General features: G+C 39.4%; 1 protein-coding gene across 1 annotated transcript; it reads right to left on the reverse strand.

Moving 5' to 3' along the window:
• Positions 1 to 9,283: 9,283 nt before the first annotated feature.
• On the reverse strand, positions 9,284 to 11,351 carry LOC123098774 (tropinone reductase homolog At2g29290). The gene is made up of 5 exons (XM_044520852.1): positions 11,125 to 11,351; positions 10,809 to 11,016; positions 10,439 to 10,664; positions 9,948 to 10,054; positions 9,284 to 9,536 (listed from the first exon to the last, which is right to left on the reverse strand). Exons 1-5 carry the CDS (start codon positions 11,208 to 11,210, stop codon positions 9,372 to 9,374), a joined length of 792 nt encoding a protein of 263 aa, XP_044376787.1. The 5' UTR covers positions 11,211 to 11,351; the 3' UTR covers positions 9,284 to 9,371.
• Between the last annotated feature and the right edge of the window lie 3,525 nt (positions 11,352 to 14,876).

Genomic DNA, 14,876 nt, shown 5'->3' on the forward strand with positions numbered 1-14,876 from the left:
AATATTGGTTATGAAATTCCTTCGGGTATGATAGAGCAACTGCTAGCTAATCCTTATGCAGGAGATGGAACCGAACATCCTGATATGCACTTGATATATGTGGATGAAATTTGTGGATTAATTAAGCTTGCAGGTTTAACCGGAGATGAAGCTAAGAAGAAGGTTTTCCCTTTATCCTTGAAGGGAAAAGCATTGACATGGTATAGGCTATGCGATGATATTGTATCTTGGAACTGGAACCTATTGAAATTGGAATTTCACCATAAAATTTATCCTATGCATCTAGTTCATCGTGATCGGAATTACATATATAATTTTTGGCCTCGTGAAGGAGAAAGTATCGCTCTAGCTTGGGGGAGGCTTAAGTCAATGTTATATTCATGCCCCAATCATGAGCTCTCAAGAGAAATTATTATTCAGAAATTTTATGATCCGCTTTTTCATAATGATCAATCCACACTCGATACTTCTTGTGCTGGTTCTTTTATGAAGAAGACTATTGAATTCAGGTGGGATCTCTTAGAAAGAATTAAACGCAACTCTGAAGATTGGGAACTCGATGAAGGTAAAGAGTCAGGTATTAAGCTTGAGTTTGATTGTGTTAAATCTTTAATCAATACCGATGCTTTTCAAAAGTTTAGCACTAAATATGGACTTGACTCTGAGATAGTAGCCTCTTTTTGTGAATCATTTGCTACTCATGTTGATCTCCCTAAGGAGAAGTGGTTTAAATATCATCCCCCTATTAAATAAGAAATTAAAGAACCGGTAATAGCTAAATAGGAAACTATCATTTACAATGTTGATCCAGTTGTGCCTACTGCTTATATTGAAAACCCACCTTTCCCTGTTAGGATAAAGGAACATGCTAAGGTTTCAACTGTGGTTCGCAAAAGTAATATTAAAGCACCTAAACCCCCTGAGCAGATTAAAGTAGAACCTAGTGTTGCTATGGTTAAAGATGTCCTGGTAGAAAATATTGATGGGCATGTTATTTACTTCTGTGATGAAGCCGCTAGAATTGGCAAACCTGATGAAAAGGATAAACATAGACCGGTTGTTGGCATGCCCGTTGTCTCGGTCAAAATAGGAGATCATTGTTATCATGGTTTATGTGATTTAGGTGCTAGCATAAGTGCTATTCCATTTACCTTATATCAAGAAATTATGGATGACATAGCACCCGCTGAAATAGAAGACATAGATGTTACTATTAAACTTGCTAATAGAGATACCATTGCACCACTTGGGATTGCTAGAGATGTTGAAGTCTTGTGCGGGAAAACTAAATATCCTACTGACTTTCTAGTTCTTGGTTCCCCACAAGATGACTTTTGTCCCATTATCTTTGACAGACCTTTCTTGAACACTGTCAATGCTACTACTATAGATTGTCATAAACAAACTGTCAGTGTTAGCTTTTGGTGATGAGTCTCATGAATTTATTTTTTCAAAGTTTAATAGAAAACTTCATAAGAAAGAATTACCTATTAAAGATGAAATAACTGGTCTTGCTTCTATTGTCGTGCCTCCTACTGATCCACTAGAACAATATTTGCTAGACCATGAAAATGATATGCACATGCATGAAAGAAATGAAATAGATATAATTTTCTTTGAACAATAACCTCTGCTTAAGCACAACTTGCCGATTGAAACTCTAGGAGGTCCTCCTCCACCTAAAGGCAATCCTGTGTTTGAACTAAAACAATTGCCCGACACTTTGAAATATGCTTATCTTGATAAGAAAAAGATGTATCCTGTTATTATTAGTGCTAACCTTTCAGAACACGAAGAAGAAAGATTATTGAAAATTTTGAAGAAGCATCGAGCTGCTATTGGATATACTCTTGATGATCTTAAGGGCATTAGTCCCACTCTATGCCAGCGCAAGATTAATATGGAACCTGATACTAAACTCGTTGTTGATCACCAACGTCGTTTGAATCCAAAGATAAAAGAAGTGGTAAGAACTGAAATATTAAAGCTTCTGGAAGCAGGTATAATCTATCCCATAGCTGATAGTAGATGGGTAAGTCCCGTTCATTGTGCCCCTAAGAAGGGAGGTATTACTGTTGTTCCCAATGATAAAAAATGAACTTATTCCACAAAGAACTGTCACTGGCTATTAGATGGTAATTGATTTCAGAAAATTAAACAAAGCAACTAGAAAAGATCATTACCCTCTACCTTTTATCCATCAAATGTTAGAAATACTATCTAAGCACACACACTTTTGTTTTCTTGATGGATATTCTGGTTTCTCTCAAATACCTGTTTCACAACCTGATCAAGAGAAGACCACCTTTTACTTATCCTTTTGAAACTTATGCTTATAGACGTATGCCTTTTGGTTTATTTAATGCACCTGCTACTTTTCAAAGATGTATGATAGCTATATTCTCTGATTTTTGTGAAAAGATTGTTGAGGTTTTCATGGATGATTTTTCCATCTACGGGAAGTCTTTTGATGACTTCTTAAGCAACCTTGATCGAGTTTTGCGGAGATGTGAGCAAACTAATCTTGTCTTGAATTGGGAGAAGTGCCACTTTATGGTTAATGAAGGTATTGTCTTGGGACATAAAATCTATGAAAGAGGTATAGAGGTGGATAAAGCTCAAGTTGATGCAATTGAGAAAATGCCATGTCCTAAACATATTAAAGGTATTCGTAGTTTCCTTGGTCATGATGGTTTCTATAGGAGGTTTATCAAAGACCTATCTAAAATTCCTAGGCCTCTTACAAATCTTTTACAAAAGGACGTTCCATTTATTTTTATGATGATTGTGTAGAAGCCTTTGAAACACTCAAGAAAGCCTTAACTTTTGCACCTATTGTCCAACCACCTGATCGGGACTTGCCTTTTGAAATTATGTGTGATGCTAGTGATTATGCTGTTGATGCTATTCTAGGACAAATAGTTGATAACAAATTAAATGTTATCCATTATGCTAACAAAACTCTAGACAGTGCCCAAAGAAATTATGCTACTACTGAAAAAGATTTTTTAGCAGTTGTGTTTGCTTGTGATAAATTCAGATCCTATGTTGTTGATTACAAAGTAATTGTTCACACTGATCATGCTGCTATAAAATATCTATGGAAAAGAAAGATGCTCAACCTAGACTCATTAGGTGGGTTCTCTTGCTACAAGAATTTGACTTACATAACATTGATAGGAAAGGAGCTGAGAACCCCGTAGCTGATAACTTGTCTAGGTTAGAAAATGTTCTTGATGACCCACTCCCTATTGATGATAGTTTTCCTGATGAACAATTGGCTGCAATAAATTTCTCTCACAACACACCCTGGTATGCTGGTATGCTGATTATGCTAATTATATTGTTATCAACAAAATAAAAAAAATCTTCTATCACTTAAGACATTACTTTTGGGATGACCCACATCTTTATAAAGAAGGAGTACATGGTATTATTAGACGTTGTGTACATGAGCATGAACAGGAACAAATCCTACGGAAATGTCACTCCGAAACTTATGGAGGACATCATGCAGGAGATAGAACTGCTCACAAGGTATTGCAATCTGGTTTTATTGGCCTACTCTCTTCAAGGATGCCCGTAAGTTTGTTTTATCTTGTGATGAATGTCAAAGAATTGGTAATATCGGTAAGCGTCAAGAAATGCCTATGAATTGTTCACTTGCTGTTGAACCATTTGATGTTTGGGATTTTGATTACATGTGACCTTTTCCTTCCTCTAATGGGTATACTCATATTCCGGTTGCTGTTGATTATGTTACTAAGTGGGTAGAAGCTATTCCAACTAGTAGTGCTGATCATAACACTTCCATTAAAATGCTTAAAGAAGTTATTTCCCCCAGGTTTGGAGTCCCTAGATATTTAATGATCGACGGTGGTTCACACTTTATTCATGGTGCTTTCCGTAAGATGCTTGCTAAGTACGATGTTAACTATAGAATTGCATCACCTTATCATCCTCAATCTAGTGGTCAAGTTGAACTTAGCAATAGAGAAATAAAATTAATATTACAAAAGACTGTTAATAGGTCTCGAAATAATTGGTCTAAGAAATTGGATGATGCACTTTGGGCCTACAGAACAACATATAAAAATCCTATGGGTATGTCTCCCTACAAAATGGTTTATGGAAAGGCTTGTCATCTGCCTCTTGAGTTAGAACATAAAGCATATTGGGCAATCAAAGAAATCAATTACGATTTCAAACTTGCTGGTGAAAAGAGGTTATTTGATATTAGCTCATTAGATGAATGGAGGACCCAGGCTTATGAAAATGCCAAATTATTCAAAGAAAAGGTTAAAAGATGGCATGATAAAAGAATCCAAAAGCGGGAATTCAAAGTGGGTGTAAACTCTCGTTTTAGGTTCTTTGTAGGAGAACTCCTCCCAAATGGGAAGGGCCATATATTATCAAAGAAGTTTATCGTTCTGGAGCTATCAAAATAAATAATGCCGAAGGTACTAACCCGAAGGTGGTCAATGGTCAAAGAACTAAACATTACATCTCACGTACGCCCATTAATGTTGAAAGTAATATTATCCAAACCATGACACCAGAGGAACATATAAAAAAGACCTTCTGGAACACTCTAGAATCGTGAAAAAGAGGAGGTATGTGATACGGTAAGTAAACGGACTCCGAAAAATCCGCAAAAATATTTTTTGTCAGTTTTGGAATATTACAAAAAAGAGGAAAATAAGAAATAACCAGGAAGGCAATCGAGGAGGGCACAAGACACCAGGGCACGCCTGCCTTGCCAGGTGCGCCCAGGTGGGTTGTGCCCACCTCGAGCACCTTCCCGACTTTGTATTCCCCTCGTTTTGCTTGTTTCCCAAGATGAAGAATCTTTATATACCCCCCAAACATATTGACAACTGTATCGCGGAGAAATCCTCTGCTCTTCTTTCTTTCTATTTTCTGTTAGATCTGTCAAGTCACGCATCATGTCTTCTGCTTCCTCTAACAACGTAGAAGATGATGCCTAGTTGATGAAGATAGAATTGAAGAGGAAGGAGTCAAAGGAAGCCAGCAAGGGTGGCAAGAGCAAGGGAGCTGCAGAGGTAAAATTCCCAAAATGAGGATATCCTTCAACCTTACTATGAATATCTTACCCCTACTGAAATTGAAGCTTTTACGATCATTGAAACGGTTCGTGTTCAAATCAAATTTCTCGCTCGTGAAAATCTTCTGCTGCAAGGGCACAACATTGCTCTCCGAAGCGTCATCCGTAGATTGGAGTTCCTTTTGAGCCTGAAGTATGATGTTGCTACTACCTCACCATCACCACCTTCTCCTCCATCACCACCAAAGGAGACTTGAGTATCGGGTATGGGCACTCCCCTTGGCTTGAGCCAAGCTTGGGGGAGGTGCCCCGGTATCGTATCACAACACCATCTTGGCATTTACTTATCTTAGTTCGATCCTTAGTTATCTTTTTATTTAGTTGAATAAAAGTTTAGTTTGATCTTCCTTCGAGTGTTTGCTTAGTGATCTATCTATCTATCTAATCGTGTGCGAGATATATAATAAAGTTTAGTTTGAATTTTTGCTTTCCTTATTTCCTTGTTTCAATCAAAATAAAGGAAAATAAATAAAAAAGATCATATGCTAATCTTATGTTAAGTAATGACATCACATAAGGAAAAGTATAAGTAGTAAAATTTATTGGAGATTGGCAAACATAGCATTGGTCAATGATGCAATGCATGAAAGAATTAATAAGGGAAGAGAAGATTCACATGCAAATACACTATCTTGGACACCTTTTATGATTGTGAGCCCCCACCAAAATATTATATGCCAGAATTGTTGACGTTGGACAAGGAAGACACCATAATGACTTATGCTTGTTCATATTCACATAGAAGTTATATTGTCATAGATCCTTTAACATGTGGTGCTTGCTCAATATCTTTTCTAGCCAAAAATTCTGCACTAGGTGGTGATACTACTTGTGCATCCAAAACCCCTTAAACCAACATATTTTTCGAGAGTCCACCATACCTCAACTAAGTTGTCATCGGTGCAATAAGGCAATAAAAATGGCTTCTAAATATGTTGGATCATTTAGTGTAAGAGAAAATTGATTGTTGTACAAACTTGTGATGGCAAAATAATAAAAGCGACAGACTGCATAATAAAGGTTGCTATCATAAGGGGCAATATGACGTGACGTTCTTTTGCACTAAGAGATTGAGCATGCAAACCAAAAAGCGCATGAAAACCTCTGCTTCCCTCTGCGAAGGGCCTATCTTTTACTTTTATGTATTTATTTTTATGCAAGAGTCAAAGTATTCTTCCCTTTTCCTTTTTATTTTTTATTTTTGCAAGCATCATGTGGTGAGGAAAGATCTAGGCACATCACCCTTGAGGTGAATACATTGGGAGGCGAAACTATAAGCCTCTATCTTTCTATGTGTCCGATTGAAACTTTTTGCGCATGTGTATGCGGTGAGTGTTAGGAATCATAGAAGATTATATGATGGTTGAGTATGTGGACTTTCTTAAAGGCTCCGATACGACACCCTTCTTGAAAAGAGGATGAATTGTAGTAGCAAAGTTGATCGAGAACATAGTTTGTTCGTTTTCAATAGAGTTTATGCTTCTACCTCGATATTATGATGAATTGTTACTTGTACACAAGAAGTTATATGATAAAGCTATGTGGTAAAGTGTTATAATAAAGTTTGTTGTTGTTACAATAATATGCAATATGCTTCTATGTATGTATTTTGTTTTTATCGACACCTCTCTCTCTAAGCATGTGGACATGTTTTTCGATTTCGGTTTTTCACTTGAGGACAAGCGAGGTCTAAGCTTGGGGGAGTCGATACGTCCATTTTGCATCATGTTTTCTTGCTGTTATTTATAATTTTTTATGCATAATAATGATTTATGGAGTAATTCTAATGCCTTTTCTCTCATAATATGCAAAGGTTACACAAAGAGGGAGAATACCGGCAGCTGGAATTCTCGACCTGAAAAAGCTACGTCAGGCCACCTATTCTGCACAACTCCAAATGAGCTGAAAATTTACGGAGAATTGTTTTGGAATATTTGATGAGTATTGGAGCAAATAAGTACCAGAGGTGGCCCACCAGGTCGGCACAACCCACCTTGGCGCGCCAGGGCCCCCAGGCGTGCCCTGGTGGGTTGTGCCCTCCTCGGCCAACCTCCGGTGCCCATCTTCTGGTATATAAGTCATTTTAACCTAGAGAAAATAAGAGGATGACTTTCGGGACGGAGCGCCACCGTCTCGAGGCGGAACTTGGGCAGGAGCACTTTTGCCCTCCGGCAGAGCGATTCCGCTGGGGGAACTTCCCTTCCGGGGGGAGAAATCGAAGCCATCGTCATCACCAACAACCCTCTCATCTTCGGGAGGCCAATCTTCATCAACATCTTCAACAACACCATCTCCTCCAAACCCTAGTTCATCTCTTGTTTTCAATCTTTGTACCGGAACCTCAGATTGGTACATGTGGGTGACTGGTAGTGTTGATTACATCTTGTAGTTGATTACTATATGGTTTATTTGGTGGAAGATTATATGTTCAGATCCATTATGCTATTTAATACCCCTCTAATCTTGAGCATGCTTATCATTTGTGAGTAGTTACTTTTGTTCTTGAGGTCACGGGAGAAATCTTGTTGCAAGTAATCATGTGAACTTGATATGTGTTCGATATTTTGATGATATGTATGTTGTGATTCCCTTAGTGGTGTCATGTGAACGTCGACTACATGAAACTTCACCATATTTGGGCCTAATTAAGGGAATGCATTGTGGAGTGGTTATTAGATGATGGGTTGCTAGAGTGACAGAAGTTTAAACCCTAGTTTATGCGCTACTTCATAATTAAGGGACCGATTAGGATCCAAATGTTTAATGCCATGGTTAGATTTTATCTTAATACTTTTCTCGTAGTTGCGGATGCTTGCGAGGGGGTTAATCATAAGTAGGAGGTTTGTTCAAGTAAGAACAACACCTAAGCACCAATCCACCCACATATCAAATCATCAAAATAGCAAACACAAATCAAACCAACATGATGGAAGTGACTGGATGAAATTCCCGTGTCTCCTCAAGAACGCTCTGCTAACTATAAGAAACCGTTTTGGCCTGTCCTTTGCCACAAAAGGATTGGGCTACCTTACTACATACTATTTACCATTACCGTTACTTGCTCGTTATAAATTATCTTGCTATCAAACTATCTGTTACCGACAATTTCAGTGCTTGCAAACATTACCTTGTTGAAAACCACTTGTCATTTCCTTCTGCTCCTCGTTGGGTTCGACACTCTTACTTATCGAAAGGACTACGATTGACGCCCTATACTTGTGGGTCATCAATGTCGGAGGAGGAGGCGACCCACCTTGAGCGCAAGGCGCACTAGCTCGCCAAGGATGGGGCCGACGGCGAGCAGCAGATGCGCCCGGAGCAGCAGTTGCGCCACGACGAGGAGGCACTGCGGCTTGAGGAGAAGGAGGAGGGCTTGAGGATAAGGAGGAGGAGCGCGCCCGGTGTGCCGCAATGTCGGCGCCCCAGCAGACGCTGGAGGAGGCTGTCCTGACAGCCTACCAAGCGGAGTTCAGGTGGGCTGGCCCGGCTCCCGTCTTCATCGACCTCACCGGCGGCGATGGCGACGGCAAGGGCAAGGTCAAGGCAGATGTCTAGGGCAGCATGGTGGCGCAGCCTTTTTTTATGTTTAAGGTAGACTTTGGCTGACGGTTGACCGTTCACTTAATGTTTTATTATGTTTATTTATGCGATGTGTTGTTTTTTTACGCGCGCAAATTTTGGCCGGCCTCCCGTTGGACGCACCAGCCGACCCGAATAAAAAAGCGGACACGCCTGTCCGTCTGGCTGACCCAAACGAACAAAAAGCAGACAAGCCGCGTGTCCGTTGGGTCGCCCGGTTGGAGTTGCTCTTACACCCTTTCAAGTTTCCAAGTGAAGGAACCTCTCGTCTCATAAAAGCTTGTGTTAATCTTATATTTAGAACAGTGTTTCTCCATCAATCTCTATTTTTTGCTTGCGGTAATTAGATAGTTCTATTCATTCAACAGAAAAGACATTACAAAGACTAGGTAAATTTTTCTCGCACTTTGGCTCTTATACCCTTGTTTGTTGGACCTGGACTTGTCGTTGTGCTCGGTGGGGGCTTTATAATATATAAAGCGGGGGAACTCTTTTTCGTCAAAGACTAGGCAAAAATTTGTGCATGTACACGTAGGCTATCTCGTGAAATTTCTTCAAAGGCATCCACCATGGTGCAAGTTATTTGTTGGCACAATTTATTTATTATTATTTCAGTCTCCCACACGTTTTTGCTAGTATTCAAGAACTTACGTATGGGGGGTGATGGCTAAGCACTAATGGTTCGACCACCATCGATGCAAATGACCTGGCCTGTGATGAAAGAAGCTGCAGGCATAGACAGGAATGACACTGCCGAGGCTATCTCCATCGGCTTGCCGCTCCGTCCCAATGGGGTCTTCGAGTGCTCTTTTTTCAGGTACTCTGTATCTATCTGTGCAATCGACGAGAACCACTTGTTATCCACATTTTATCAGAAAAGATATGAAACCATGGTGCCCTTTTCGAAAAAATGAAACCATGGTGCAAAATAATCCGACTGTCTCTGAACAAATAGATCAAGCTATGCTCTCTGGAATTTAGGCCCTAATTAGTGACACTTTGGATCATTTAATCTGGCAGTCTCTGAACCTTGTAGTATCATAGTAAAAATGCACTACCGCTCTCTCCAATAAATTAAGAGCTAGCTATTTTGGTGCAAATGACACATCATTTGGAATGTTGGAATCTTTTTCTGCTCGTGTAAACCGAACTTATCATCTCATACCTACCAAATCTAGTTAAAATTCCTGTGATATTGTTTATTTATAAACAACAAAAACAGGTATACTAGGTCATTGCTTACATCTTTAATCATATCGGTTGTGACAAATCCTGGGGCAATGCCATTCACACGAATCTTGTCGGGGGCCCACTCGGTGGCCAAACTCCTTGTAAGTTGGTTCATTGCACCTACATATAATAATTAAAGGAGGAACACAACCATGACAAAATAAGAGACAGGGAAATCGATCCTTTTTTCTTCTTCCAGAGTTCATAGAAACAATGAACCCATTTTTTTGTTGGGATAAAGATAACTTAAGATCCCCCTTCAATCGAACTGTAACTAAAAGACACGGTAGGGCATACCCTACTGTCATAGTATTATTGCTAAAAATTTGAACTATAACCAGCATCTATAAAAAAATCCATTATATATAGTACCACCTCTGTTTTCTAAATAGTACAAAATGTTTTGGCAGTTCAACAGAGGATGTACTTTGCTAGCTGGCTGCACAGATAGTATGGTACTCCCTCCGTTCCATAATGTAAGACGTTTTTTGACATTAGAAGTACCTTTTGTGATAGCATAAATTACGGAGCCTGCAAAGCCAATTGAGCCTCCAATAGAGGACATGTTGATGATGCTGCCTCCTCCGGCAATAGAAGCGTGTATGAGAAGAGGGCGTGCGAGTTGGCTGAGATGGAAGCTCGACTCCAAGTTGGTGGTCATCAGATTCGAGTATTCCTCCGCCGTACATTCAGCAGTGGGCTTGAATAACAATTGCCCCGCATTGTTCACCTACATATATAGAGCTCGCAATTATAATTCAAAACATACATATGATCCTTTGCGGATACCCTGCTCGGTCTCTTAGGTGTAGGGAGGACCGGCATGGCACATTGGCACGGTTAATTTCCATCTAGTAGTATGCATAAAACTTACTAGTATATCCAGCTTGCCATTGAAGGTTTCTCGGACCGTCTCCATAAGCTTTTCCCTGCTGCCACGTATGGAAACATCACAGACGGAGACGGTGACCTGCAGGTTCTTCTCCTCCCACCGCCGGCGGCACTCCTCCAGCTCCGCCGCGTTCCGGGAGCAGGTGTGCACCCTCGCCCCAAACCCAGCAAGCTCCTCCACCATGGCATGTCTAGCCGAGGACAAATTAAGATGAGGGGGTGACTTAGGAATGCTAGCTGCACTTGTAGAATTAAGAGAGGCATGCGTGCAGGCATGTGTGGATATACGTAGTACGTACCCAATTCCTTTGCTGCCGCCGGTGACGAGCGCCGTGGCGCCGGCCAGGCTCCACCTCTCCTCCCTGCTCCCGTAGTCAACCGCCATCTTGACCCCCTTATCCCTCTTCCTTCTCTGGTTGGCTCAGGCGGGAGGATTGTCTGTCGTTGGTTGTTGGGTATCAAATTTATAGCCAGCGAGGACAAGGAGAACAAGCTGTCAACATAACATCGGAGGGCACACATGACTTTCTTGGAAGATTCAGAAGCGATTTTTTTTAGACAAATTTCGAAGCGATATATAGATGGGATGTGGATGTGTTTCATCGCTTCTGGCCCAATATGTGTGACACTCCACGACGCCAACTTTGGAGATGATAATATGTCTCAAAAAAAAAAATGCAGGTGATAATATTGTATATGGTGGAGAATGGCGAACACACACTCCACTATATTTTTGTTTGTTTTCTTGTGAAGAGAACTCATATTTATTATAAATATTCACTAGAAGCACAAAGCACCCCAAATATAGTAAAAACTAGTAGAACGCCCGTACGTTGTCACGGGCCTTTTAATTTGTTTTCGGTTACACATATATACTTGTATTGTTGTATTATTTCAAAAAAATTATGTTGTTGTATAAAACTCAGTTATTTTTGCCCCCTTTCAATGACATCGCCTTGGAACCCTTGTCGGCTGATTATTTTTGAACATCGGCATAATCTATCTCCATCTCTCACGTAATATGCAAAAATAAACATATATACCAATGCACCTTTTATATTATCATATGCAACATATATACAAAAGAAGAACAATTATTTGTATGCATCTCTTCTAATTGTGTAAAACTCGATTAATTTTTAGTCCCTTTCATGGTAGTTAAACATTTTCAAAGCATCATCGGAGCCATCGGTTTTTATATTTGATCTACAAAAGTAAACATATATTAAAAATTGAAATAAGTTCATGATAAACTCCAATCAACCCATGTCATATGTTACTGTTCAAAAAATATTCCGATTCAGCGATTAATCTTTCGGTTTATCGCTACTCGGGGTGTGACCGATAAGATTATGCCTTATCTTCACTGTTTATCTTTTGGACCGATTTATCGCTCTGACAAGCGATTTATCATAAATCTACGATAAATTGGACCTATTCATAGCACTATGTTTGCAAAAAAATTATGTTTATTTGTGTTTTGTGGACCTTGTTACACAATATGTAATGTTGTCCTATTTTGTTTGTCATTATACGAGGATTCAAAGGTTAGGAATCAAGGTAACACTTCTGTCAAATATTGTTTTGGTGTGAATATAGCGTATTTTAGTGTTGGGGACATGAGATTTGCAAAAAAAAATGTCCGATTAATAGTCGACCGATAAAATCAATTAATCAGCCGATTTCCAATTAATCTCTAATCCCCAGCTGACCGAGACGCTAACGATAAGCGATATCCTCAACATTTTCAAGTGACAATCTTTTTAGCGGGAAAAAGATTCGTAACCCACACATGATCAGACACTACAGCAGGCGCTAGTCCTCATTACGTATGAGTCCAACACCTAGTTTCACACCAAGTGATCTCTTGTAATATGATACTCTTTCTTTAGGGGTTGTAATATGATACTCTTTTGACCCACTTCTCTGCTTGAAACAAGTTTACACCATCATTCAAAAGGTAGGCCCAACAAAAGGTTTAGACAACCTATTTGGCCACTTATAAATGGAGAAACTTTACTAATGTAATTCTTCAACTTGAAGTACCTGCACACAGGAAAACTTATAATCAATGAGATAGAAATATAAAAAGATGCTTTGGTTTGTCACTGAATATGATTTTTAGGAAGTTTGTGATTTGTGTATCTACAGAGAATTAGTATGATTGCTGCAATAGGAAAGTTTGTATTGTCATTTTTTATATGTGGCCACACATGAATTGATTATGGTGATTTGTTAATTGTTACTCTGCAGAGGTGGTAACGTGCCCAATCCGAGCAGTAACATATGGAGGAGTCGGTATATTTATGAAAGCTTGGAGAGGTTGAGGTGGGCACGCTAGGAAAAACCAACCGAGTTTATTTGTTTTAGTGAAGTGGGGTTTTCCTGGGAAAAAAATCGGTGGGAGGAGGGATGGGGGGGGGGGGGGGGGGGGAGACGTCTTCGTCCGCTTGTGTTCACAAAATGAAACGAGACGATGTACGGAATGCCCTTTAGTAGTAGAGATACACACCTTGTTCCCATCAAGTATTCTCAAAAATTTAGTCTAATATCAATTCAATATTGTTAAGAATTTTTTTTAGCATGCTGAATAAACTTGGCAAGAAAAATACCTAACCGGTCGTGGTAGTACTAACTATAGATGAAAGATTTAAACCTGCAAACTTTCCTACTCGAGAACATCCATTATAATGGACAAACATATTGTAGACACAAAGAAACAATTATTTTAGGCCTAATGATAGGAGGACCTACTATCTAACAAAGTTTAATGAGTATACATCAAGCTTTGCACAACCAGATAGGAAGTATAAGTGGTATGTCGGTGATTGGTAGACTACAACAAAATCATGTCTGGAGTGGATAGAGAAACTAAATATGAGCGACAAGACACAACCGCACTACTCAGAGATTATGTAATAGGTGCAACGCACGGCCACGGTTATATGCAAATCAATTTTATAGAGGGTGATCTCAATATCTATTCTGTATAGTAATAAAATGTAATCAACATCATGAAAATCATCCAACGAGAGATAGGATTATTAGGTAAGACTGACAAGCGACACACCATGTTTTAGTACTAAAATTTAGTTACAAAGTGCAAGATTTAATCCATGCATGCCATGATTTCCGATGAGATACCTTATTTAAACAGATCCATTAGCAAGCCACCTGCCAAGAACAAAGCTGGGAGCAAGTCTCCAAAATAACATAAAGAATCAATCAAGAATACTAATAAGCATATTTTGCTTAGAATAAAAGGCTACTACAAAATAGAATTGGTGATTCGACATTTAGCCATATATATTTTCAAAACAAACTCGTACCATGGTAATAAGAATTAGAATTCAACCACACACACACACACAGACACACACACAAATAATAAATAGATCATCAAAAAGCTATATCAGGTTACAAAGCAAAGTAGTGCTATACCATTAGGTTGCAGTAAAGAATATTGGTAAGTCGATTAAAATAGTATAAGCATGAGAGCAAAATTTCTCCACTAATTATAAGGCCATAGCATGTTCCACTATTCTCGCTAAATCAAACAAATCAATGAAGGAATAAACACATTAAAACGGAGAGCTGCATTATTGTTCATGGTTTTGTGCACTGAAAGCTCACATATCAGGTTGAGATTACCCAGCAAACAACCACGGTAAGGTTGTTCATTAAAACACCAACAATATGTATCACAATTATTGCAAGAAAAATGTGCACCATAGTATGTCGGTGTCATCCATGCTGCTTGGTCACGCTCTATGTCCAGCTACGGCAACTTCCGCGACCTCGCCGCCACCAGACGACATCCCCTGTCCAGGAGTAGACCAGTCACCCCATGCCAGCCGAGATCCTCCAAGTCTTCTCTGTCCAGGTGCAGTCATCGTGAAAGGACCTCAACTAGTGGCTCGCTGTCAAATCTATTGTGGTCGTCCAAATTATAAACTGCAGCCATGATGTTGAAATCTCATTTCATTCCATCATGTGAGCAATGCTCTGTTTTGGACAAAGGTCGGCCTTGATTTGTACAGAGTAGTTTTTC

Source organism: Triticum aestivum, chromosome 4D (assembly GCF_018294505.1).
Source record: "Triticum aestivum cultivar Chinese Spring chromosome 4D, IWGSC CS RefSeq v2.1, whole genome shotgun sequence".
Classification (NCBI taxonomy): Eukaryota; Viridiplantae; Streptophyta; class Magnoliopsida; order Poales; family Poaceae; genus Triticum; species Triticum aestivum.